This window comes from Dunckerocampus dactyliophorus, chromosome 2, assembly GCF_027744805.1.
Source record: "Dunckerocampus dactyliophorus isolate RoL2022-P2 chromosome 2, RoL_Ddac_1.1, whole genome shotgun sequence".
NCBI lineage: Eukaryota > Metazoa > Chordata > Actinopteri > Syngnathiformes > Syngnathidae > Dunckerocampus > Dunckerocampus dactyliophorus.
In genome coordinates this window covers 48,296,499-48,322,305 of record NC_072820.1, presented here as the reverse complement: position 1 = coordinate 48,322,305, position 25,807 = coordinate 48,296,499, and the positions used below count along the sequence as shown (strand labels likewise).

At 47.9% G+C, this 25,807-nt stretch overlaps 3 protein-coding genes across 7 annotated transcripts in view; 1 reads left to right on the top strand and 2 right to left on the bottom strand.

Moving 5' to 3' along the window:
* Nucleotides 1–7,261, top strand: part of baiap2b (BAR/IMD domain containing adaptor protein 2b) — an 11,447-nt gene extending 4,186 nt beyond the window's left edge. The window contains exons 3-15 of one of the 3 annotated variants that reach the window (XM_054765062.1): nucleotides 296–382; nucleotides 2,377–2,388; nucleotides 2,628–2,689; nucleotides 3,381–3,452; nucleotides 3,522–3,659; nucleotides 3,727–3,879; nucleotides 4,103–4,258; nucleotides 4,386–4,572; nucleotides 4,654–4,855; nucleotides 4,931–5,008; nucleotides 5,076–5,238; nucleotides 6,896–6,939; nucleotides 7,037–7,261. In XM_054765062.1, the coding sequence (XP_054621037.1) occupies nucleotides 296–382; nucleotides 2,377–2,388; nucleotides 2,628–2,689; nucleotides 3,381–3,452; nucleotides 3,522–3,659; nucleotides 3,727–3,879; nucleotides 4,103–4,258; nucleotides 4,386–4,572; nucleotides 4,654–4,855; nucleotides 4,931–5,008; nucleotides 5,076–5,238; nucleotides 6,896–6,939; nucleotides 7,037–7,070 (1,388 nt within the window). In that variant the 3' untranslated portion in view covers nucleotides 7,071–7,261. The remainder of the gene's footprint in view (nucleotides 1–295; nucleotides 383–2,376; nucleotides 2,389–2,627; nucleotides 2,690–3,380; nucleotides 3,453–3,521; nucleotides 3,660–3,726; nucleotides 3,880–4,102; nucleotides 4,259–4,385; nucleotides 4,573–4,653; nucleotides 4,856–4,930; nucleotides 5,009–5,075; nucleotides 5,239–6,895; nucleotides 6,940–7,036) is intronic. The other 2 variants (XM_054765070.1, XM_054765080.1) reach the window with 2 other exon arrangements.
* LOC129173854 (DNA ligase 1-like) lies at nucleotides 6,279–11,213 on the bottom strand. The gene is made up of 3 exons (XM_054765094.1): nucleotides 11,065–11,213; nucleotides 7,725–8,142; nucleotides 6,279–7,638 (listed from the first exon to the last, which is right to left on the bottom strand). The coding sequence occupies exons 2-3, from the start codon at nucleotides 8,127–8,129 to the stop codon at nucleotides 7,348–7,350; spliced, it is 696 nt and encodes a 231-aa protein (XP_054621069.1). The 5' UTR covers nucleotides 8,130–8,142; nucleotides 11,065–11,213; the 3' UTR covers nucleotides 6,279–7,347.
* Nucleotides 9,821–25,807, bottom strand: aatkb (apoptosis-associated tyrosine kinase b). 3 transcript variants are annotated; one of them, XM_054765039.1, is made up of 15 exons: nucleotides 24,461–25,431; nucleotides 24,126–24,358; nucleotides 21,363–21,496; nucleotides 20,535–20,655; nucleotides 17,830–17,909; nucleotides 17,456–17,574; nucleotides 17,270–17,357; nucleotides 17,052–17,185; nucleotides 15,665–15,749; nucleotides 15,411–15,532; nucleotides 15,151–15,300; nucleotides 11,890–15,076; nucleotides 11,690–11,804; nucleotides 11,423–11,614; nucleotides 9,821–11,334 (listed from the first exon to the last, which is right to left on the bottom strand). In XM_054765039.1, exons 4-15 carry the CDS (start codon nucleotides 20,611–20,613, stop codon nucleotides 11,306–11,308), a joined length of 4,380 nt encoding a protein of 1,459 aa, XP_054621014.1. In that variant the 5' UTR covers nucleotides 20,614–20,655; nucleotides 21,363–21,496; nucleotides 24,126–24,358; nucleotides 24,461–25,431; the 3' UTR covers nucleotides 9,821–11,305. The 3 variants fall into 3 exon arrangements, with proteins under 3 accessions (XP_054621014.1, XP_054621004.1, XP_054621023.1); XM_054765029.1 differs by lacking the exons at nucleotides 24,126–24,358; nucleotides 24,461–25,431 and adding an exon at nucleotides 25,457–25,807; XM_054765048.1 differs by lacking the exons at nucleotides 21,363–21,496; nucleotides 24,126–24,358; nucleotides 24,461–25,431 and adding an exon at nucleotides 20,979–21,101.

The window sequence follows — 25,807 nt, the reverse complement described above, 5'->3', positions numbered from 1 at the left end:
GTCACGTCCTCGCCCGCTTTGACTGGCTCGTCTTGTGGTTTTCGGTCCAAAGCGGACGTCTCGTCGAGGTTCTTGCGGTCGCTGTGGGCCTTCAGGTGGAAGGAAGTCGCCTCGACCGTGAAGGCCATCCATCGAGCTGCAGGGCTTCGCTTTGACCGAGCTACTCTTTCTTTGTGTCCCGCAGTCGTCTTTTTCTTTTCACGCCGGGCCTTCCTTCCCGCTTCCTGCTTTTTGTTTCCGAGCCGGTCCTTGCTGAAGGTCGCTGAGCTGATGCCCAATGCTTCCATGTTTGCAGGTGTCACGCACGCCGCTAAGGGCTACTTCGACGCTCTGGTGCGGATGGGCGAGATGGCCAGCCAGAGTCAAGGCGCTAAGGATCTCGGTGAGTCCTCCTAGTGTCTGTAGCGCACCCTGCTGGACCGGAGGTCGGCATCGGGTCTGAAGCGAATGGACTGATGCTCGCCTTCGTCCAGAGGAGGACTCGCCATCTTGAAGTTGGATCCGCTGGCCGCACGCCTTCACGTCCCACACGGACCACAGTAGCTCAGGACGAAACTCCGCTTTGGCCGAACGCATGCACGTGGATTTCACTTGGCTCGCTCGCGGTTTTGCCCGTTCCGGACTTGTGAGGAGTGACGGCCCGCTAGCAACCTAGCAGGGGGCGGGGCTGGGAGTAGCACGTTGTCTTTGATATGATTGGTCAGGAACAGCCATCGCAGGTGGTGAAGGCGGAGCTTGGTCGTCTCACGGTGCACTCAAAGCATGTTGAACAAATGCACACGTTCATCCATTCACTCGCTTGTCTTTGTCCTCGTTTGTCCCTCCGGCAGCCTAGCATGACTCAACAATATTACTATAGAGAAGAATTATTATTATTATTATTTAAACATGACATAACATTTTAAATAATTTCAACATGAATTCTAATAAATTCTAATAATTATTTAATAATTGTTAAATGTATTTTTCAAATTCATTTAAATACAATTATATATTTCTGAATATATATATATATAAATCAATTATATGATACAAACATCAAGTTTTTGTAGCATAATCATTTTTCCGTATTATGATTTATTATTTAAACATAATGTTATGGATAATATCAATTTATTGAATAATTATAAGTAAAATGAGATGATGTCATCATATTTGTTATAATAGAATACTTCATATTTAAATTATTACACAAATAAATGAAATGGTACGTTATAGAATAGTAATGAATAGAATTATTGAAAGAATAATTCTATTCATTTCAACATTGTTTTCTAGAATGGCTTCTTCTTCATTCCAACCTCATGAAAGCGACATCAGACCCGACTAAGCGATCAGCCCATCAAGCGCGAGCAAAGCTTCATTTGGTCTTCATGATGCTGATTGACAGTCGTCAGCTCTCCCGTCCCCGCCCCCGCTCACTACGGCTCGTCTTCCGCCGCCCACGTCCCCGTGTGGGATGGCAGGCGGGAGAAGCGCCTCGGCTCGTTGCTAAAAATAGCAAGCTGGATCTCCTCAGCGGGAGGAGGCTGAGGAGGATACTCCACGCCAAACATGGCCGTGTCGCTGACGCCGCCGTTTCTCTTCCCGTGACCAAATACGGAGGCAGTCATGTGGGGGTGGGGGTGGGGTGGGGGCGCAAAGAGGAAGCTCCTGCAGTTCCGGTTCCCCTGGATGACCATAAAAGGATTCAAGCGTTCCGATGCAGACGTGGGAAGAAGCGTCCTCATTCCTCTCATCTTTCGTCCTAAAGACAAGTCACCTGGTTAGGGAGGTGCGCCGCAAACATCAAACATGACTGTCCTCATTTCCGGGGTGGGGGTCATGTAGGGGTCATCGTAGAATTAGCATAAAGGATGCAAACACAAAACAAACATGCTTACAAATACAAACTGATGTTCTTCTGTCGCTTCTTTGTGTATTTTTTTTCAATGTCACAAACGAGACGGAGCCGCCTGAGTACTTTTAGATGGGGGTGGGGCCCACACCTAGTCCCTTGCCTACATTTGTCGCTAGCTAGTATAGCGAATGTATTTGTGGCGGGCCAGGAAGGTGGAACTGAGCTCCCACCCGCTCGTCATCCATTCCTCCATTCTCCTGCTGCTTCTAAGTCATCGGTGAGGTCAGACTTGCTTGTGTTGGTTGTCATGACGACTTGTTTGTGGCGTTGAAGCGGTCTTCCATGTCGGAAAGAACCACCACGCCAGGCCCAGCGTTGGACCAGCAGGACTCCCATTCACTTCCTGTTAGCGACCTTTCACAATAATGTGCTTATAGTGTGTTTGTGTGGAGTGAAAACGTAGTTTTAGTTTTCTAAAACCAATTTTTGTGTTTTTTTTTTTGTTGTTTTTTTTTTACAATGGCCTGCATATTCAGAAGAGACAGCATGTAGGTATACACACACACACACACACACACACACACAGGCTGCATGTACCATCACAGTCGTCCATCTTCTTGTGGTTGTCTTCTGCAGCTGTCCTTGTGTGTCCTCATGTTCGACGTCCCCTTTCATGTTTGTTTGCGTCATCTCGTCCTCGTATCCTGCATGAAAAACCCCCCAACAACAACAACAACAACAACAACGTCCTCCTCTTTGTTGACTTGCGTTTGTGTCTTATCCGCAGGGGAGGTTCTTTTTCAGATGGCCGAAGTGCACAGACGGATCCAGATCCAGCTGGAAGAGATGGTGAGCGCGTGTCCATTGCTCGTGCGTCAGACAGATTGTGGGCCTGATGCTCGGCAAAAAAAACAAAAAAAAAGCTTTTAATAGCGACAACAAGATTTTTCTAGTCCAGCATCCTTCATCGTGTTAGCACTGAAGGCTACATTAGCATCACTTAGTTAGGAGTTACATTACTGATCTCCACTAGCATTATGCTAGCACTGACGTCTATGTTGGCATCATTTTGGAGGAGTTACATGATGTCCACTAGTGTCATGTTAGCACTGTGGCTAAATTAGCATCGCTTTACAGGACTTATGTTGCTGATGTCCACTAGCGTCATGTTAGCACTGAAGGGTAGGTTAGCACTGCATCATTACTGATGTCCAGTAGCATATTAGGTTAGCAATGAAGGCTATGTTAGCATTCCTTTATTACTGATGTCCACTAGCGTTGTTAGCAATTAAGGTTACAATAGCAAGGCTTTAAAGGACTTACATTACTGATGTCCACCAGCGTCATGTTAGCAATTAAGGTTACATTAGCAAGGCTTTAAAGAACTTACATTAGTGATGTCCACCAGCGTCATGTTAGCAATTAAGGTGACATTAGCAAGGCTTTAAAGGACTTACATTAGTGATGTCCACTAGCATCACGTTAGCGTCATGAAGGCTACATTAACATTGTGCTAATATTAGCCGTGTGTGTCGTGCAGCTGAAGTCCTTCCACAACGAGCTGCTGACCGAGCTGGAGAAGAAGGTGGAGATGGACGCTCGCTACCTCAACGTAAGACGACAGACTTTTCCCTCCAATTTCACCCCCGCCCCCCTGCCGACCGTGTGCTGCCCTCCGCAGGCGGCGCTGAAGAAGTACCAGATGGAGCACAAGAGCAAAGGCGAGAGTTTGGAGAAGTGCCAGGCCGAGCTCAAGAAGCTCCGCCGGAAGAGTCAGAGCAGCAAGACGCCAGCCAAGTACGGCGAGAAGGAGATGCAGGTCAGCCACCAGTGCCACCAGCATCTAGCATGCTATCATGAAGCTAACGGTACCCCCCCACCCCCAGTACGTGGAAGCCGTCAACGCCAAGCAGAGCGAGCTGGACAGCTACATCGCCGAAGGCTACAGGAACGCCCTGTCCGAGGAGAGGAGGAGGTTCTGCTTCCTGGTGGACCGCCAAGTTGCCGCCGCCAAAACCAGCGGCGGCTTCCACGGGAAGGTGAGGCGGGAAGTCAAGTCATTTCATACACAAAAATAGTCTTTCTACCTCTGGGGAACCTTTATTTTGAAAGCTGCAGCAAGCTGACCTACTTCTTGCTTGTCTGTGCGTTGGCGGGAAAGTGTCTGCTGGAGACAGGAAGTACACGAAGCGCTGATGTAACGTGTGAGGCTGCGTTGTCGTGGTTACGTCTAACGGGACGCGTCCTGCATGTGTCCTCCAGGGGGAGGGGCTTCCCGTGTGGCAACAAGACCCCAGCAAGCTTCCGGAGCGCTTCCTGACCCCGCAGATGAGCGCCATGGCGGAGCCCGGCGTTAAATCCCTGCCCGTGCCTCCAGAGCTGGCGGCGCTGAGGATCAGTGGAGCTGTCGGGCCGCAGGTGGGTGGCATTAATTGAGTCGATACGGTCACTTTTGGCGCCCCCTTCAGGCTGACGAGGAAGTGCAGGGCTTATGTAAGCGCCCCACATGACACACACACTCGGTGTTTGTCATTTCACGCTGCAGAGGCTGATGGAAGGCGGCGCCGTGGCGCTGAACGGCACAGCCGGCGCCGGAGACTACCAGCAGTGGGCGGAGTCTAAAGCGTCGCTGGGCAAGACGTCCCCTCAGGGCCAGAGACACGGAGGCGACGTGTACTCCAACACGCTGCCCGTGCGCAAGGCGGCGCCCGCCAAGAGCAAGGCCTCACTCAGTAAGACAACTTCCTGTTGACCTTGTGATGTCGCACGTCTGGTGGAGGTCACGACCCCCATCTTTGTTCACCTCTGCCCAGCGGAGACGCGCACGCTGCCACGCTCCAGCTCCATGGCGGCGGGAATGGAGCGGAACGGGCGGATGCGCGTGCAGGCCGTGTTCTCCCACGCGGCGGGCGACAACGGCACGCTGCTCAGCTTCAACGAGGGCGACGTGGTCACGCTGCTGGTGCCCGAGGCTCGCGACGGCTGGCACTACGGCGAGAACGAGAAGACGCGCATGTAAGTGGCTGCTGGGGGTACTGCTGTGAGCGGGCTCCGCCCACCACGGCAACACTGACACGTCTGGTCTCGCAGGCGAGGCTGGTTTCCTTTCTCCTACACCCGTGTCATCGGTGATGGCGAGGGCGACGCCGTCAGGCTTCCAGGACACAGGTAGGCCTGAGAGCAGCGCACGTTCAAGCGCACGTGAGCAAAATGGCCGACGTGTGCGTTCCTGCAGACTCCAGCACGGCAAGAGCAGCAGCACGGGAAACCTTCTGGAGGCGGAGGGCGCCGCTCAGCCCGCCCCCGACTACGTCGTCCACCCCGGCGTGCCGACACACAGCGCCGCCCTGCAGGCCAGACAACCACGCCCCTACGCCGTCATGCCAGGCTTCTCGCAGGTGAGACGGCCTGCGGCACGCACATGGTGTCACACGGTCACGTGACAAAACATGCAGCGGAAGCTGGCGAGCATCCACACGCGTGTGCTACGTGCACAGATGCTTGAAGTTAGCGGCGACAGCTTACATAAAGCTCGGGGGCGGAGACAAGAGCGACAAAGCCGGCTTATGCAATCTTTCATCCTTCATCGTCGCTCACCTGCAAGTCAGCAAAGTGGGCGGAATTTCAACACTTTCTGTCAACAAGGAATGATTTGTCCTGAAAATGAAGGTTTTTTGTTGTTTTTGCAAACAGGAAGGACTGCATGACGTACATTTATTCTGAGCAAAAAAACATGGAGGAACAAAGATCCAAAAGGCATCAGAGAAGGAGATAAAGATTCAATGTTGATGCTTGTAACACACAGCAGCTTTTTATGTCTTTTAATGTATGCAACTTATTAGTGTAGCCGATTGCTTTTAGATTTCATTTTTTTTACATAATTATTTCATTGTTTACATAGTTTTAAATCCATTTTTACAAAATGAATATGAAAATGGGCCCAAGCATCCTTTGATTTTGCCCTTCAGTGGAAAACAGCGTTGCCAGACGCACGGTGATTATCGTATTTGTATAATTTCACCCTCTGTACAACCAATAATTCCAAAAACGCCAAAATGTACGATCATTTGAGCCCTTCAATAAATGCTATGAGCAAACACAAACAGGATAGCTAAGATGGGCAAAGACAAATGTTCGTACCACACGTACAATGTGGTATACAACATGTATATGCAGCGGGTTCCTCCATTTGCCTAGAGAGGGCGCCAACGTTCCATAGCCTCACATCCCGCCCACGCACGCGCACTAGTTATGGTTGCTGCCAGCTAATTATAGCGATAATTTAGCCACTGACGCCAGCTATTCTACAATTCCAATCATTCCGAATGAGCCCACGCTGAAGAAACTGAGAACAATACAAAGAGAAACACGTATTATGAGCTAATAGCATTGAATATGCACGCATATTAGCCTAATGCTAACTATGCTAACATAGTGCCTAAGCTAATTTAGGCACGTAGCAATTAGCACGCAAAGCTAAGTGTGGACACTAATGTAAACAGCACATACAACAGCTAAAGTCAATATGCGGCTTAGTGTCAACTTCGCACACTTACAGACGCTTCTCGAACAAGGTGTGAGCAGAGAAAACCATGTAGGGCAATTACTAAACGTTACTACTTCCGGTTCAAAGCACGCACCCCCAAAAAGGAAATACCGCTGGAAAATAAGATACCCGCAGTGGACGAATCTCACCAAAAGGTGGTGCTGTTGCTTAAAATAATATTTCGAACACGTTAGGGCACTGGGGGCAATAATACAGAGCAAGTTGCATACGCTTCCTTTAAAATTATATTATTTTGAGGAAAATTATTAAACGTTACCACAGAACGTGGATAGTATAGCTTATAATGTAGTTTTACCTCATTGTTGGGAAAAATATGTACCGTAATGTTCCTCAGAATACGATCATTTGAAGATTCTGGTACGATAATTGGTCATTAATGGGAAAAGGTTGGACACGCCTAAATAATTGCGCTCATCCATTGTGTTGCGTTGCTGCCCTCTGCTGGTGAGCGGTGTGACTGCAGCATGACCCCGCTTGTTTGTCTGCAGGCTGCAGTGGAGGACTTCGACGCGGCCCGCTTCACCGGCACCAGGTCTGCTTGTCTTGTTTGTGTTCAAAGCAGCCACACGACTTCGAAGTCTTCTCATTTTGTTCGGATTTGAACGCCGTGCTCTCGTGTGTGTCTGCAGTTCTTCAGACGTCAAACTGATTTCCACTGTCTGAGACCCGCCCCCTGTCGAAGACGTAACAGCGAGGGAAAGGAAGACATAACAAGAGTACTACGTCTACGATATAATAACAACATGAAGTACATGTACCTATGTAAGGAGTACTGTTGTTTCTAATATTTATTATCATATCGTGCATGTTCTGACTCCCGAACAATAAATAAACGTCATCAACTTTGCGTCTTTCCTGCCTTTATTTCTCATGGTGAAGATGAAATAGAAAAAGAGAACATCTCTGCAGGTCAACATTTGTAAATGTTCAGAGGGAGGGGTCAGAGGTCTCGCTTCTCCTTCCTTTCTTTCTTCTCCTTCTTCTCGCGCTCCTTCTTCTCTCGTTTCTCTTTCTCTTCACGTTCCTTCTTTTCCTTCTTGGCTTTCTTTTCCTGCTCCTTGAGTTCTTTCTTTTCTTTCTTCTCCTTGGCTGCACGTTCCTTCTCTTTCGTCCTCTCCTGAACATCTACGTTCTTCTCTCCTGCCTCCTGGTTTCTCCTCCCGGCCTCGTTCTGCTCCCCCTGCGCTTTCTTCTCAGCGGCGTCGCTCGCTTCGTTGCTCTTCAGTGACTTCTGCGAAGGAACGAGGGGGAGAGACAACAACATGGAATGAAATGGCAGCAGTGAAAGAAGAGGCGGTTAAGGCGTAGGATGCTGACCAGAAAGGCCTCGTTTTGGACCACAAAGACGTTCAGGAGGTTCTTCAAGTGGCCCAGCTGTTTGTGGAGTCGCGCCTGGCGGCCCAGCGCCTCCATCTTGGCCTCCTGCTCGGCCGCCAGCTGCTCCTGCACCTCCTTTAGCCTTCTGTGACAGTCCTGGCTCTCCTGCTGATGTTGGCCCAGCGCTGAGGACATCTCCTCCATCTCTGCCGAGAGCAAGGCAACCGCCTCCTTAAGTTTGGACTCCTGCTCCTTCTTGTCCTGCAGGCGTGGCAGGAGACGGCCGACGACCTCCGTCAGCTTGCTCGTCTCCTCCGTCTTCTTTTTCAAACGTGACCTGAGAGAGCTGACGACCTCCTTCAGTTTGCTCGCCTGCTCCTCCTTCTCCTGGAGCTTCTGCTTCATGCCGCTCAGCTGCCTGTTGAAGAGGCACAGCGTGTGGTGAAGGTGCCACTCCATGTTGTCCCAGTGTTCCTCCACGTGTCTCTGCATGCTCTCCCTGAGGGACAACAAGTCGGCGGACACCTCGTCTTCCCGCGCGGCCCACAGACGCCGCCACTCCTCATCGGTGGCTCTGAGCGTCTCCTCCACGGCGGCGTCCTGCACCTTCTTGAAGGCGTCGAACTCCTCCGTCCAGAAGGAGCGCACCTCATCCACCTCCCGCTGAGCATCGGTCAGAGCCACGCGGTGCGCGATGAGTTCCTCTCGGAGCACGTGCTCCATCTCACGCCCGCTCCTGAGCTTCTTGTCACCACCTGCGTCCTGCTGGGCCTTCAGGACGCTCACCTCCATGCTCAACACGTCTGGAGGCGTGAAGGAGCTGCTGTCATGATGCTAAAACCAACACGAACACGCGTGAGTGCTGCGTGTGGAACACGCTACATGCTCCTACAAGACGGTAGCAAACAACTCACCACGCTGCCGTTGGTCAACGTCACCTGCTCCATGCTAAGCTAGCTGGCCACGTGCTCCAGCGTCCCTTTTGAAGGGATGCTAAAGCAGCGCTAATTCAACCAGCAGCGCTAATTCAACTAACAGCGCTGCTAACTTGCAGCATCGCTTGAAAGAGCAAAAGTCACAAAGCCTCAAGGACACTTTTAACGTCTTTGATTGCTGCAGGGGGCGTGGCCAAACTCTACACGCATGTGCTTGTTGCTTTGTGACTGTCACTTAGATGGGGGGGGGGTTGTCTTAGAATTGAGGCAGAGCTAACTTGATGAAAAAATAAATAGGCCCAACGGTCCTTTGAAAAACACGGCAACCTTAATGCTAATCAAGCTAAGCTAAGTGGTTTTAAGAGCCTGTGAGGTCATGCTGCGGAAATGAAACATATTTTAAGATGTGGAAAAGAGACTTTATTTATTTTGGACAGAAGCTATGACGGTGAGACCAGTGAGTCCTTTCCCCGAGCCAAGCGTGCTGCGATGGGCTAAACAAGACGAGCCGGGCGTCACGAACATGAGATACAGTACGCCCTTGAATGTGTCGCCCAGTTCCACGAATAGCGCAGAAAATGTCGTTGATAAGTTTACAAACTGAAAGCAGCGTGGCTTCGATGGGCGACAGTGAACTCTTAACATCAGAGACATCACAAAACATCACGCCAACGCAGAAGGGCAAGCCGCCATGTTTCTACTTCCTGTTGAGAAGGGACAATGGAATACGTTCAGTCAAGTCTTATGTCATAAATAAGTCTTAAATGAAGTCTTTAAAAAGTCTCACATAAGTCTGAAACTAAGTCTTAAATAAGTTTTATGTCACAAACAAGTCTGAAATAAGTCTTCAACAAGTCTTAAATCAGTTTTATGTTATAAACAAGTCTTAGACTTCATAACTTATTTATGACTTAAGACTTGTTTATAACATAAGACTTAGTATAAGACTATTTAAAAAGGTCTTATATAAGTTATATGTCACAAACCAGTTTTACATAAGTCTTTAATAAGTCTTATGCCATAAACTTGTCTTCAATTAGTCTTAAACAGGACTTAAGAAGTTTTATGTCATAAACAAGTATTTAGCAAGTCTTTAATAAGTTTTATCTTATAAACAAGTCTTAAAAAGGTCTTAATCCTTTGTCTTTAACAGGTCTTATGTTTAAAAAAGTCTTATGTCATAAACTAGTCTTAAATAAGTCTTAAAATTAGTCTTAAATAAGTGTGATGCCATAATCAAGTCTTTTGTCATAAATCTTAAATAAGTCTTCAACAAGTCTTAAATCAGTTTTATGTTATAAACAAGTCTTAGACTTCATAACTTATTTATGACATAAGACTTAGACTTCATAACTTCATAACTTATTTATGACATAAGACTTGTTTATAACATAAGACTTAGTATAAGACTATTTAAAAAGGTCTTATATAAGTTATATGTCACAAACCAGTTTTACATAAGTCTTTAATAAGTCTTATGCCATAAACTAGTCTTCAATTAGTCTTAAACAAGACGTTTTATGTTATAAACAAGTATTTAGCAAGTCTTTATTATCTTATAAACAAGTCTTAAAAAGTTCATAATCCTTTGTCTTTAACAAGTCTTATGTTTAAATTAAATAAGTCTCAAATGCCATAAACTAGATTTAAACAAGTCTTATGTCATAAAATAGTCAAAAGTCGTAAATGAGTCTTAAACAAGTCTTTTAACAAGTCTTAAATAAGTTTTATGTCATGAAGAAGTCTTAAATAAGTCCTAATGTCAAACAAATCTTAGACTTCATAAACAAGTCTTAAATGAAGTCTCTAACAAGTCTTAAATACGTCGTATGCACGTATATACACCTTCAACAAGTCCGAATTAAGTTTGATCTTTTAAACAAGTCCTAAAAAGTTCTTAAATAGGTCTCAAATAAGTCTTATGTCACAAACTACTTTTAAACAAGTGTTAAATCTTTTGTCGTAAACAAGTCTTCAACAAGTCTTGACCCAGTCTTAAACCGTCCATTCATGTTCCTGCGCAGCAAAGAAGCTTCTTTTGACTCATTTACAATCTTGCCAGCTCATTGTCGGGATTTATGTCCGACATAAACTTGACTCTTTTTTTTTGTGTCATTTTAGTCTCTTTTCACCGAGAGGTGTTCCTAATATTTTGTCATGTGATTATGAGCAGGCGGGGCAAAATATTAGGAACACCTTGATCATTTTTCTTGAGCAGCACAAAGCAAACGAGCAAAATGTGAACACATTTTTTTGGGCGAAGCATAAAAGTCCCAGGTGAGACGACGTGTGCGTGTTTTGTCTCCATGATGGACGCTGTGGAAGAGTCTCTGAAAGCAAGACATTGTCAAACCATGCACCTATTGGATTGTACTTTGTCCCAGTAAATGGTAGTGCCTCCTTACTAAATGATTCAAGGTCTTTGTCTCTTTTGTGTCCTTCCGTCCTCGTCCTTCCTTAAAAACTTGCAACCTGTTTTTGTCCGTCAGGTCTTCTTCCGCATCAAGTGAATCCCTGCAGAGTGAAAATAATCACAATAAATAGAATACTATTTCTATACATGAAGCTTATGTCCAGGCCACTCCCACTTTGTGGACACATGTCCACAAGAGGCACTGTCTCATCTTTGGGACAAGAAAATGTCCTTCACTCCTTGTCGCCGTCCTCGCTGCTTCCTGCCAAAACAAAGTCAGACGATGTCGTAACCTTCGTTCACGTTCACGTTCACGTTCAGCAACCCACGACCCCCGACTCCCCCCTCACCTCCCACAGAGTCCACGTCTGAGTCGGACACGTGCGTGATGGAGAAGCGGGAGACGGTGAAGCGGGAAAACTGCACGGCCGGCTTGGTCTCCTGAGCTGTGGTGGGGGCGGCGTGGCGGGGCGAGTCGGAGCCGGCCGAGGACGTCGGCAGCGGGAGCAGCGGAAAGTCGTCCTCCCACTCCAAGCCTGCACCTGACACAGGGTGGCGCTCTTTGAGCACACTGAGCTGTTTCACATTGCTGCTCATGCTGGGGGATCTGTACTCACTCTCCTCAGAGGCGTTCCCATCTGACGAGTCATCTGAGACCCTTTCAGGAGATTTGCCGTGACCTTCTGCGGCCAACGGGAATCCGTGCGCAGCCAGATCTTTAGTGGGACTCTCCTGGAAGAGCAAGAGGAAACAAGCATGTTGTCAAGTTTCGAATATTTTGGTGACCTGAGAGGTTATTGTGGTAAACGAGGCTGACCTGATCAAACAGGTAAACGGTGACATCATCAAAGAAGGACACCGTCCTCTTCTTGCGCTCCAGCTCCTCTTGGAGATTGAGCAGCGTCGGCGTCTTCAGGAGGCCTCGCAGTTTGTGGGCGTGGCTGTCGTCGCTCACCACCACGGGCACCACGTGGGACTCGTCCTCACTCTCCTCCCCCTCCTGGACGTCGTAGGTCCGCAGCTCCTCGTCCGACTCGTCGCTGTCGTCAGAGTCGGCCTCCTCCTTGAGCGCCTCCTTCCCATCCAGAGGAGATGGAGGCGGAGAAGAAGATGAAGACAACCTTCTTGTGTTGGCCGCCTGCTGCAAGGCCACCTCGTCTTTGGGTAAGATGTGCAGGACTTCCGTCCCTGGTGGTTTTTCTGAAGTTTGACGGTGTGTGAAGGTGTGTTCCCCCTCCTCCTCCTCCTCCTCCTCGTTCTCCTTCTCAGGCTGTCCGTTGAGGGCATCAAGAGCCTCCTCCATGGCTCCAACCACCTCTGCTGCCCAGTCTCCAAGAGACGAGCTCTCATCCTGGGATGGCCACTCGTCCAGTCCACCTGAAGCATCCAACAAGTCATCATGGTCACAGTCTTCTGTTTCATTTGTTCCACTTTGTGCTGGAGAAGAATGTTCTTTATGTTCTCTCCCTTGACTTGTCTCTGTGTCATTTGGTTCTTCTTCTTCTTCACAGTCCTCATCATTCCTGGACTGACGTTCATTCTCGTAGTCTGAGAAGTAGGCGGAGTCCCTGTACGGAGTTTCCTGACTCAGTGACAACAAGGTGTGGTCACATGACTGAGAGTCATCACAGGATACGGCCCCCTCTGGCGACACCTGCCCCGCCTCGTCGTCCTCCAGACTCGTTGGATGCGACGCAGCTTGGTCTCTGGGTTCATGAGGTTCTTTTGGGACAAACTCTGGACTCTCATTATTTTCAGTGTCATAGCCGCTGTCCATGGCTTTGGGGGAGCAGGAAGGGTGGGAGGCAGGGCTGGAGCCCTCGCATGACCCAGATACAGACAGTAGATCCATGGACTCGATGGAATCCGGCGTTCCCACCTGCTTCTGTAGCGACTTGAAGGCAGGAGAAGCATCTTCTGCAAAGATCCCTGAAGTGATGTCAGTGATGTCATCAGTGATGTCATCGTCTTCGTTGTCGCTGCAGTCCAGGATGTCTGTGAGGCTCATGCTGGAGCCGCCTCGATCCAGTCCGCTGTCTCCTGTTTGACTCTTCTCTGATGCTGGGTCTGTGAGGACCATCATCACGTGGATGCTGTTTGCGGGTGGTGGAGAACTTTGGGTCATGTCTTCTCTTGTAGACTTTGTCACCAGTAGACCTTCCCTGACGCCATCTTCCTCGGTCTCCTTGCAAGGAGCCTCGTCTGTTCTGAGATCCACATATTTCTCTCCACCTTCAGGCTTGATCAAGGTAGCTTTGGACACAACTGGACCTCCTGGTGCTGGCGATAGGTTGATAATCTCGTCGTTGCTCGGGATGTCGATGCCTTTGTCACTGACGTAGTCGGCGTGAGCGTAGCTGTAGTTGTTGCTGCTAACTAGCAAACCAGTGAGCGGGTCAACAAAGTGCGAGTGGCAGCACTCTCGAGGTGGCGCCACCAGGGTGTCGCTCTGGTGACACAAGTAGACAAAAGCATCACAGCCTTCCGAGGGTGCGGTCACACGGTGTCGACTCAGACAGCTGCTGTCTTTAGCCTGGCGGTGCTCCACGTAGCCGACAGTTTTGGGTAGGCTGTGGAAGGCCAGGCTACGCTCCTCAGGCCAGGAATCTTCAATGTCTGTGCTCGGCATTGTGTAGTGAAAGTCCACGTACGTGTCCTGTCTGCAGCTCTGGCTCGCTCGTCTTTGGTGAGCGACACTTCTGTGGCGATGTTTGGCAGGCCAAGTGTTGCATGTGTGCCTCTCCATGAATATGTCCTCTTCTTCTTCTTCAGAATCGCTCTCCCTGCGCCGGATGAAGAGTGCCCCTTCTGCCTCCACGTTGATGCTGACTGAGTGGCTGTCATGTCTGCTGTGGCTCGGCATGGTCTTCCTCAGGGAGCCCATCATGTCGTAGTAGCCTCCTGTCACCGTTTTACCGAGGATGGAGGTATGGCTCGTGTCCAAGTATGAGTCTCTGTAGACCTGTTCGGGGGCACTGCTGAAGGAGGGGGTTATTCCCACCGGAGTCTCCAGCTCACCCAATGCCTGGCGAAGGCTCCTTGACCCCCAGCTTTCATGAAGGTGCTCAGTGGACAGTTCATCCCCCATTAGATAGTGGTCTATGTCCACAGGTGACGAGTGTTCATAGTAGTAACCTCCATCTCGATCTTTGTAGGACACATAGTGACTGGACTCCCACGGTCGTAGAGGGCTGCTGTCTGACACCTGCCCTAAGAGGGGCTCCATAGTCAAAGAGATTGCAGGACTTGACTCATTTGAGTCATACACGTCTGCTTTGTGGATATCTGCTGACCAGTAGGGGTCCAAGTTCTTAGCCTGAGCTGGGCAGACCATGAATTCGTCCGAGTCCGCACTGCCGGTAAGGAAGCTGCCGCTGCTTCCCTGGTACTCTGGACTGTAGGAGCACATGGGGTACTCAGGCTCGATGTTACAGTCTACTGGTTCTTCGATGCGGATATAGTATTCACTGTTGACGGACGGGCTATGGGCGCTGAAGACAGGAAGTACACTGGGAGCATGCAGATGTTGAGGTTGGTAGTACGGAGGAGAGGCGTCATGATTGAGGCAGCCTCCCACAATCCCCACCGGTGGATAAAATGGTTCATGATGGCTGACTTGACTGAGCGCACTTGATGAATCCGGGCCTCTGTATGTCTGCTCTGCCCTGGCCTGCTCCCACCTGTACTCAAAGTTCAGACCGTGGCTGGTCTCAGTGACTGTTAAAACGTCATCCCCGGACTCTGTATGGTATCCGTCAGTGGCTGAGAAGCGCTCTAGCAGAGGAAAAGAGGAGGAGGCGGATGATGGCTGCTCGCAGGTCGTCATCGGGGAACCACGGTGGATGTTGTGTCCGGCGCTGGGCCGCATTGAGTTCCAGCGCCTCTCAAAGTCATCCTTGGCTTCACTGGCCCCCTTGGCACACAAGTAGCTCAGCAGCAAATGGACTTCCTCGGCATTGGGTCTCTGATCAGGAGGGAGCCAGCAGAACTGCATCACCTCGTACCTGAAGAGGAATTGTGAGACTGGTGAAAACAGACGTCTACTGCAGCTTGGACTGCAGAATTTCACGTGTCTCACCAGCGTTCAGCCAGAGGAACTTTGAGCACTGGTTTGGCTAGTCGGAGCTGCTGCTCCCTCACAGCATAGGCCAAAACTTGTCGGTCGGAGTAGTGGCTGTAGGGCTGGTTTCCCAGCTCCAACAATTCCCAGATGGTTACCCCCAGAGACCTGTCACACAGGACGGCGGCATCGTGACGACAGACGTCTTCCTACACTTGCTGCATCGGCATCACTAGAGGCTGATTTTCTCTCATGTCGTGTTTGACCATGGATCCTACCAGATGTTACTCTGTTGCGTCTGTTCGGCCACCAGCAGGTTTCCATGCACCTCGTCCACCAGCTCAGGAGCGATCCAGCGCAGAGGCACGTATGTCTGATCGGATGTCACAAAGTAGTCGTCCTGGTGGGAAAGAGAACCATCGTTGGAAGACAGCTCCTCGAGGCTCAATCGTTCATGCCATCTACTTTTTCACTTTCAGCCAGCAACAAATTCAGATATTGACTGCCTTTATATCTGTGGATGTTCCCCTACCTTGTACTTGGTGTGGGACAAGCCATAGTCGCCGATCTTCACGGTGACATCGGCAGTCAGCAAGCAGTTCCTCAACGCCAAGTCTCTGTGTACAAACAATTGTTCCATGTTGGACTTTTCCCATCGGTCGAACGTCTTTTTTTGTCCCATTTTGACAGAGGAGAAGAAACTAATAATTGTAGTACGCACCACATAGTATGCTCTACATAATGTGCACTGTGTAGTACGCACCTCGTAGTACGCACTGTGTAGTAGGCACCTTTCTGTACGTACTAAATAAGACACATTTTGTGGCCCGCACATTGTAGTACACGCTACACAATATGCACTTCATAGTACACACTATGCAGTACGCACCTTGTGGTACGCACTACATAGTATGCACTACATTATACACATTTTGTTGCACACCCTTTGTAGTACACACTACATAATATGCACTGTGTAGAACACACTGCATAGTACGCACTATGTAGTACACACTACATGTATGCACCTCATAGCACGCACTACGGTACGGTATAGTACGCACTGCAGACTGTGTAATACCAACCTTGTTGTGAGCAGTTTGTAGTATGCACTACAGTGTGCACTATGATTGCGAAATATTACGACTAAGTACATACTTAGAAATACACACAGTACTTGTACTACAAAATGAATAAAGATTTTAAAAAGTGAAAGTCAGCTGTTGTGTTTGTCTGGAGAATAGCCACACGTGCACACGTATGTAATTCCCGTCCTCCAACAGACTCCTCCAGTTCCGTCCCCACAGTAAACGCGACAGGACTTTATTCGTTCCACACGCCATCCCGCTCTACAATACCTCGCCTACCTGCAAAGATCATTCGTTACTGCGCTGTGCTCTCTGCCCTCCCTTGTAGAAAGTGCGCATTCAATTCTTTTTACCGTATTTCTATACACGAAATATGCAAATCTTGTTTATTTTATTGTGTTTTATTCATATTGCGTATTTTATTTAAGAGTGTTTGTCGTTTTCTTCTGCACTTGAGCTCCCGGAACCAGTGAACCAGTGGATCAATAAAGTCTGTCTAAGTATCTACATGTGTACTACAGTGTGTACTACACTGACGTACATAGTAATACTTTCTATGATTCGTTGTGAACAACAACATTGTTTATTTTTCATTTGCTGCATAGACTTTTCCTGATGTTGGACCGTTCAAATTGGAAAAGGTGATCATGCTGTAAATACCAACAAATGGCCACCAGAGGGCGCTGCTTCCCGGAGACAAGGGCGCACCGCCTGCAACAAAATCACTGATGCTGGAGTCGTAGACGAGCACTCGGCAGCACCAGGATGTTGTTACCGGAGGTCACCTTTCCCAGCTGCGAAGAGTTGTGTTGTGTCGCGGTGTCGACGTGCCTGTGAGTGAAGTTGTGTTTGTGCAGGTGCAGCAGTCCCGAGGCCACGTCACACGCCATTCGCTGGAGGAGTAGCGGCTCGGGGGCGACACTCTCGGCAGACCTACTGCTCCGCAGGTAACCCTTCACGTCGCCCTGGCGGCACAAAGGAAGCACATGTGTCCTACAAGCTTTCACCAGGTTTGGAAGTTTGAAGTAGGACGGTCGGAGTCTACCCACCAGGGGACAAAACTCCATGACCAGCAGGTAGGGCGTGACCTCCGTGCACTGGGCCAGGCACTGCAGCAGAGACGAGTGCTGCAGGACCCTGGGGGGCGGGCGGTGTGGGGGACATGGCCGAGGACAGGAGGTGTCAAGAGCGTCTTCACCCACGCAAACCTTTTACGAGAAGAAATGTGCGTGTACCGGTAAGGCTGTACTTCTTCCAGGAAGCGCATCTGTTCCTTGACGCTGGAGCTGGTCTTCAGCTCCTTGACCACCACCTGACTGCTCCTCAGGTTCTCATTGACCTCCCCCAGAAGAACCTACAACATGGCCACATGGACACACATAACACCACACACGAGGCAGTTTGGGGCGGAGGGGGGTGGACAAGAAGGAAGACACGATGATGGACATACCCAGTCATGGCAGACACAGGTGGAAGATGATGGTGGAAAACCAGGAAGAGGATGAAGAGAAGAAGATGATAAACGTACAAGTCTAAGAGATGAGACTTCTGGACGACAAGACCACAGGAGCATCAAAAGAAAGTTCTGGAGGGTCGGAGGTGAGCTTACCTTCCCAAACCAGCCATTCCCGATCTCCTTCAGGTAGAGGAGACTATGGCGGCTCACGGTGGAGGACTTCCCGAGTTGGACTGTAGGAGAAGAAGTGAAAGTGATGCCAATCAAACAGAAGACGGCAGCAAAAAATGGTTAGGAAACGTCCCAGAATGCTACAGTAGTGGACGTCTGCCTGAATCCTTGATGCATCGCTTCTGGCGACCCGGGACGGCCGCCCCGTCCCCGCTCGGTCTGGCGAGAGCGTCCCTCCCGCCCATGCGTCACTTCATTGCGGGCGGAGACGCTGACATATGGATCTTTGTGATGCTGCGCCCACACGCCCTTTCTCCCAAGAAGACCACACAGTCCAGCCACTGTCCAAACGGACGTCCCCGTCACCGTCCCCACGCTGCTCATTCCTGACACCCACCCGAGTCCCTCTGGGCGGCAGCAGAATCCAAACCATTGTCTGCATGCAGCGCCGCACCAGTTAGGACCACTTAACCGCAAACACTGGTGCCATTATCCTCCAGCGCCATGACATGACAATGAGAGTGTTTTACCAAGCACGCACCGTAAACGCTAGTGTATGTAGTGTGTAGCTTTTCACAACTTATTAGCATATGGCATGTAGCTTTTAGCATGTAGTGTGTGGCTTTTAGCATCAGTATGTAGCATGTAGCATTTAGCATGTACCGTGTGGCATGTTGTGTGTAGCTTTTAGCATGGGGTGTTTGGCTTTTAGCATTAGTATGTAGCATTTAGCATGTACTATGTGGCTTTTAGCGTGTAGTGTGTAGCTTTTAGCATGCAGTGTGTAGCATTTAGCTTTTAGCATATAGCATGTAGTTTTTATCATGTAGCATGTAGCTTTAAGCTTGTAATATGTAGCATGTTGTTTTTAGCTTGTAGCTTTTAGAATTTAGCATTTAGCGTTTAGAATGTAGTGTGTTGCTTTTTGCATGAAGCTATTAGCATGTAGCTTTTAGCATGAAGTGTATAACTTTTAACATGCAATTACCATGTAGGTTTGAGTATGTGGCATGTAGCATTTAGCGTGTAGCACGTAGCTTTTAGCATGTAGTATATAGTGGTTAGCTTTTAGCATGTAGCTTTTAGCCTGTAGCATGTATCTTTCAGCGTTCAGTGTCTCCCTTTTAGTATGTAGTGGCCAGCTTTTAGAATGTAGTGAATGTAGTGTAGTGTCTAGCTTGTAATATGTAGGGCTAACCTTTAGTATGTAGCTTTTAGCATGTAGTGTATAGCTTTTAGTACGTGGTGTCTAGCTTTTAGCATGTTGTATGTAGTATATAGCATGTGGCTTTTGGCATGTAATGTATAGTATGTAGCGTGTCGCTTTTAGCATGTAGTGTCTAGCTTTTAGCATGTAATATGTAGTGGCTAGCTTTTAGTATGTAGCTTTGAGCATGTGGTGTGTAGCTTTTAGTGTGTAGCGTTTAGCGTTTAGCATGTAGTATATAGCATGTAGCTTTTAGCATGTAGTTTATAGTATGTAGCATGTAGCTTTTAGCATGTAGCATGTAGTGGCTAGCTTTTAGTATGTAGCTTTAGCATGTAGTGTCTGGCTTTTAGCATGTAGCATATAGTATGTAGCATGTAGCTTTTAGCATGTAGTATGTAGTGGCTAGCTTTTAGTATGTAGCTTTGAGCATGTGGTGTGTAGCTTTTAGTATGTAGCGTTTAGCGTTTAGCATGTAGTATATAGCATGTAGCTTTTAGCATGTAGTTTATAGTATGTAGCATGTAGCTTTTAGCATGTAGTATGTAGTGGCTAGCTTTTAGTATGTAGCTTTAGCATGTAGTGTCTGGCTTTTAGCATGTAACATATAGTATGCAGCATGTAGCTTTTAGCATGTAGTATGTAGTGGCTAGCTTTTAGTATGTAGCTTTAGCATGTAGTGTCTAGCTTTTAGCACGTAGTATGTAAGCAGGTATCTTTTAGCATGTAGCGTATAGTAAGGAAGTTGAGTCAAGCAGATGGAACTAGCCACGTTTTAAAGCGTAAGAGAGATGAACACCACCTACAGTAAGTAGCTGGTGTCACTGAAATAAACAGGCTATTGTATGTGTGTGTGTGTGTGTGTGTGTGTGTGTGTGTGTGTGTGTGTGTGTTGTGAGGGATGGGCTCGGTCGTGTACTTGTTGTTGTGTTTGTCAAGGTGCTTCTGGGCGAGTAGACTAATCGGGGTTCTGGCGGTGCTAATCGATACTTTTCCTCTCTCGGCGTGCTCTAAGTTGTCTGCTGCGTCTGTCCAGGATGCTTCCAGCCTCGTCGCCACGGCAGCCAGGAAGTCGTCAAACGGACCCGCCATTACCCTCCTTGACATGGGCCATGCCGGGCTGTGCTGAGGTGCAGCAGCAACTGGACCGGAGCGCTTCTGTTAGTGAAGCCAGGAGGGACGCACGGAGGAGGCGCCTTCCAACATGCTTGACGACCCCTCCGAGACCTCCGCAACAGCTGCATCAGGGCGGGTCCGGACCGATCCCAGCTCTCAGAGTGCGAGGGTCTTATGCAGAACCCCGCCCGGTCCACTGGGAAGCAGACTGGACCCGAGCAGAACAACACCATCTGGTTTGTGTCCCTGCGCTCCGTGGGTTTCTCCACGCAGATGTGAAAGTTCTGCAGCGACGGCCCAAACTCAGAACCGGTCCAGAATGTTGAGTCCTCTAGAAGGGAACGCAGGGGCAACGCCGACTCACCTGGTGGAGCCGGTTGCCTGGCGACAGGCAGGGACACCTCCGTGAGAGGCAGGACGTAGACGTCTGGCGAGGCGGACATGTGGGCGTGGTTCTCCTCGCCATCTTGAAGGTTCTGGAACTCCTGCGGCGACACACAAGGACAAGTCTTCCTAATACGAGGAGTGCTGATCAGCGCCACCTGGCGCCCGCCTCATGTGCCACCCACGCCGACACCCTCGCCCTCACACTTCCTGTCATGTGACACGCGCGCCCTCACCGGCGTCTTCACACGACCTCAACATCTGGACTCACTCTGGCGCGCACGTCTCACGCGCACGTTTAGGAACACGACAACACGCTCACGTTCCCTCCGCGGGTCAGAACCATCGGGTCCACACTTGATGACGAAGCAACGCATTCCTGTGTGCGTGTGCGTGTGCATGTGTGTGTGTGTGTTACACTTACCTTCCTGCCTCAGGTGAGCACCTTCACACACACACGCACGCACACACACACACGCACGCACGCACGTTTGACGGTTGTGCAGAGAGGACGATGAAGACGAGGACGAGGCTGACGGCAGACGGGAGTTCTGGGACGGAGAAGGACAGGAAGGGGGCGGAGCAAAATGCCAGAGGTCGTCCCCCGAGGGGAGATGGAACCCCCCCCCTTCCCTACAAGGAGGGAGGGGGTTCACATACTGTACCGGTGACATCATCCCCCCCACCCGCCCGAGTATCCTCGACACAGCAACAACACCCACCCTCTGCTAACTCTGACCCTAACCTTTAACCCCACCTCCGAAGACGGGGGCGGGGTCTGGTCTCCCCATTTGAGCGGGTCTCTCACCTTGAAGCCGGTCCCGGTCCTCTTGCAGCACAGGCAGGCCAGCGCCAGGACCACCAGGCTGACCAGGCCGCCGACGGACACCAGCGCCGCGCCCAAAGACCACCGCCACGGCTCGGCGGGCGGAGCTCCGCCTCCTGGACACACAGCAAGTAAAACACGTCTGTGAAGGCGAAAGACGACTGCGTTCCAACGAACGTGCGGAACTACGCGGGAAGCGAAACAGCTGGTCCAACGGGGAAACACCGCCCCCTAGCGCCGGGGTGGAGAACATCAGCCGCAGGACATAAATACGACGGATCAGGAAAAACAGATGGAAATTTACGAGATAAAATTCATGACTTTCTTTCTCGTAAATTAAGAAAAACAGTCGTGAATTTACGAGTACATTTATTAGAAAAAAAGTAGTACATTTACGAGAAAAAAGTTGTAAAATTACGAGAAAAAATCTTACATTTACGAGAAAAGAAGTTGTAAAATTACGAGAAAAAAAATCTTACATTTACGAGAAAAAAGTTGTAAAATTACGAGAAAAAAAATCTTACATTTACGAGAAAAAAGTTGTAAAATTACGAGAAAAAAAATCTTAAATTTACGAGAAAAGAAGTTGGAAAATTACGATAAAAAAAATCTTGAATTTACGAGAAAAAAGTTGTAAAATTACGAGAAAAAAAATCTTAGATTTACAAGAAAAAAGTTGTAAAATTACGAGAAAAAATCTTACATTTACGAGAAAAAAAGTTGTAAAATTACGAGAATTTTTTTTTTTAATTTATGAGAAAAAAAGTTGTAAAATTACGAGAAAAAAAATCTTAAATTTACGAGAAAAGAAGTTGTAAAATTACGAGAAAAAAAATCTTGAATTTACAAGAAAAAAGTTGCAAAATTACGGGAAAAAAATCTTTAAATTTATGAGAAAAGAAGTTGTAAAATTACGAGAAAAAAATCTTAAATTTACAAGAAAAAAAGTTGTAAAATTACGAGAATTTTTTTTTTAATTTATGAGAAAAGAAGTTGTAAAATTACGAGAAAAAAATCTTAAATTTACAAGAAAAAAAGTTTAAAATTACGAGAAAAAAATCTTAAATTAACAAGAAAAAAATTGTAAAATTACGAGAAAAAATCTTACATTTACGAGAAAAAAAGTTGTAAAATTACGAGAATTTTTTTTTTAATTTATGAGAAAAAAAGTTGTAAAATTACGAGAAATTTTTTTTTTAATTTATGAGAAAAAAAGTTGTAAAATTACACGAAAAAAAATCTTAAATTTACGAGAAAAGAAGTTGTAAAATTACGAAAAAAAAAATCTTGAATTTACGAGAAAAAAGTTGCAAAATTACGAGAAAAAAATCTTTAAATTTACGAGAAAAGAAGTTGCAAAATTACGAGAAAAATATCTTTAAATTTACGAGAAAAAAGTCGTGAATTTATGCGATAAATTTAAGAGAAAAAAGCTGTGAATTTATGAGATAAATTTATGAGAAAAAAAATTGTAAATTTACAAGAAAGAAAGTCGTAAATTTAAAAGCTAAAATTTACCACTTTCTCTCTTGTGAATTAAGAAAAGCAGTCGTGAATTTACAAGTAAATTTATGAGAAAAAAATTAGTACATTTACTAGAAAAAAGTTGTAAATTTATGACAAAAAATTCATGAATTTCCGAGAAAAAAAGTTGTGAATTTATGCGCCAAATTTATGAGGAAAAAAAGTTGTGAATTTACGAGATAAATTTCCAAGAAAAAAAGTCGTAATATTACATGTGCCCAAGGTCAAAGTCACATAAGTCCCCCCTTTTCGTAGCCGTTTCATGCAATGCCTGTTACGACCGAGTATTAAAATAATGTGCGATTACAAGAATAAAGTCGTAAAAATACAATAAAAAAAACTCATAATATTATGAGAATAAAGTCATAAATTTAGGAGAATAAACTGCTAACTTTACGTTACAGGCATTGCCTGAGACAGCTATGGAAAGGGAGGCCTTATGTGACCTTTGTCCTTGGCCATGTGGAGGGGAAGAGTTAAGGAAGGCGGAAGTGAGAAGGGCTAGCCATGCTAATCGAAATGCTAAATGCTCAACTGCTTTGTTTTGCTGCCACGCTAGAAATAAAAGCTTGCCTGCTTCCTGAAGAGCTTTGCTCTGTTTCCCCTCGTATGACACGTAATATTACTACTTTATTCTCATACGTTCACAAGTTCATTCTCGTAATATTACTACTTTATTCTCATACGTTCACAAGTTCATTCTCGTAATATTACTACTTTATTCTCATACGTTCACAAGTTCATTCTCGTAATATTACTACTTTATTCTCATACGTTCACAAGTTCATTCTCGTAATATTACTACTTTATTCTCATACGTTCACAAGTTCATTCTCGTAATATTACTACTTTATTCTCATACGTTCACAAGTTCATTCTCGTAATATTACTACTTTATTCTCATACGTTCACAAGTTCATTCTCGTAATATTACTACTTTATTCTCATACGTTCACAAGTTCATTCTCGTAATATTACTACTTTATTCTCATACGTTTGGGGTCAGTGTGACAAACGCGGAAGTGAGCGAGGCTGGCGAGGGAATTTATTAGCGTTGTTATCGTTTATTAGCAATTTATTAGCGTTTGGCCTTGAACTGCTGTGTTTGTCAAATATGGCAGAATAAAAGTGGCATGCTGGGAGTCAGGCTCGTCGCCACACTAAGACCAGAGTGATAAAGTGTGTAAAAGAGTGTACGTGAGTGTATGGGCGCAGTCCTACTTCTGCAAACTGGAGCTCGTCAGTCAGCGGCGGAAGCCACGTTTAGCGTGCGGCGTGCCAACCACGGAAAGGAACCAGCAGCATCTCTCCAGCGACACACGAACACATCTTCGTCCTGCTGAGCTCAGTAGCTTAGCTTATTTTAGCTTAGCTTAGCTTAGCTTAGTTCAGCTCAGCCGTCAGCATCACAGACAGAAACGGGGGTCACCAAAGCTGTCGTCAAAGGTGGCGGCCTGTTTCGAGCAACAAAGACAAATACGGCGTTCGCGTGGAGGTGAGAGGCGCGTGGAATCAGCTGACGGTTTGTTTGCGAGCGAGCGCGAGATCTTCCTCACGTCAAGCGCTGGCAGATGTTAGCTAACTGCTGCTGGCAAGAAAGATGGTTGTCATGGCGATTGCTGGAAAGACCTCCTGATGCTGAAGCCGAGATGATTGATGGCACGCTTCACATGAACATGGCGTCTGAGGGACCACGTGCACGCCGATTACCCACTGGAGCGTCATCCTCACACACCACTGTTACGTAACACACACACACACACACACACACACACACACACACACACACGACATGCACACTGGCTGGCCTTTGAATGCCAGAAGCTTCTCGTAGTTTCGCTTGAGTCTCCGGGCGCCCACGCTAACCGCACACAGCTAATGCTAGCACTTCAGCACCCTCACGCCACACCAGTCAGGAATCAAACGGTGACCCCATGCAGCGATGCCAGCTAGCTGTTTGGCTAACCGATCTCAGAGAGAGGAGCGTCTCCTCGCGGACCCCCTGCTGGTGCTGTGTGGTTGCCGTGGTAACGTAAGGGGTATCAGTCTGGTGGTGATGATGAGGAACGTGTCCGCTCATGACCTGACGAGGTCAGAAGTCAGATCTTCCTTCAAGAGAACGTCGCCCATCGCGCTCGATGACTGCAGTGAGCAGAAGAAAGAACCTTCGACCCTGACCCAGATGGACCGACATGGACCATGAAGGACTGTGATGGGCCGTCATGGTTCTGCAGGGTCAGCTCAAATAAAAGAATCCGATGTTCTCCTCCGTTAGCAACCACAGGGAGCTTGGGTTGCCATAGCAACCAGCTGCCCAATGGCTGCCGGGGTTGCATCATGACAACAATAATAGCGACAATAATGACAACCCCAATAAAGATGGTTATAAATAGTAACATTATCATTATTGTATTATTATCACAGCGACCACACACTCTTAATTGCTAACGAAGCGCGTGCACGCTGTATGAACAGCATCGGGAGGTGAGACGAGGACGAGCCTGAACCAGAACCAGAACCAGCACCAGGAGAGTGCTGGAATGTGCGCTCACCTGAGCCGACGGCGGAGGTGTCAGCCCAAAGCGCGGCAAACGTCAACAGCAGCAGCAGCAGCAGCATCTTCCTCATCTTCCTCATCCTCAGCGCCGGTCCAAACAGGCTCTCAACGCAGCTCCGCGTTTCCTTTCCGAACCGAACCCGGCGACCCGTCAATGCGCGCGTCCATTTCTCGGAACAGCGCCGAGAAACGCGCGAGAGCGGCGGCCGAGTTCCGAATGTTCCGCCGGCGCGCCAGACATGGGAAGACGATCAAGCTCGGAGTTCGGCGTCGGTGCGGCGGAGAGCTGTCCGCGGTGCTGCCTGTGAGAGCGCCATCTTGCCCGCTAATGCGTCCAAGGAGGAGG

Coding starts and splice junctions, on each gene's coding strand:
- aatkb (XM_054765029.1), bottom strand. CDS start 25,541: ATGAGGAAGATGAGGAAGATGCTGCTGCTGCTGCTGCTGTTGACGTTT. Junction 17,186..17,269: donor TCATGGAGTTTTGTCCCCTG/GTGGGTAGACTC, acceptor TTGTGCCGCCAG/GGCGACGTGAAGGGTTACCT. Junction 11,805..11,889: donor CCGTTTACCTGTTTGATCAG/GTCAGCCTCGTT, acceptor TTGCTCTTCCAG/GAGAGTCCCACTAAAGATCT.
- LOC129173854 (XM_054765094.1), bottom strand. CDS start 8,129: ATGAAGCAGAAGCTCCAGGAGAAGGAGGAGCAGGCGAGCAAACTGAAG. Junction 7,639..7,724: donor TCCAAAACGAGGCCTTTCTG/GTCAGCATCCTA, acceptor GTTCCTTCGCAG/AAGTCACTGAAGAGCAACGA.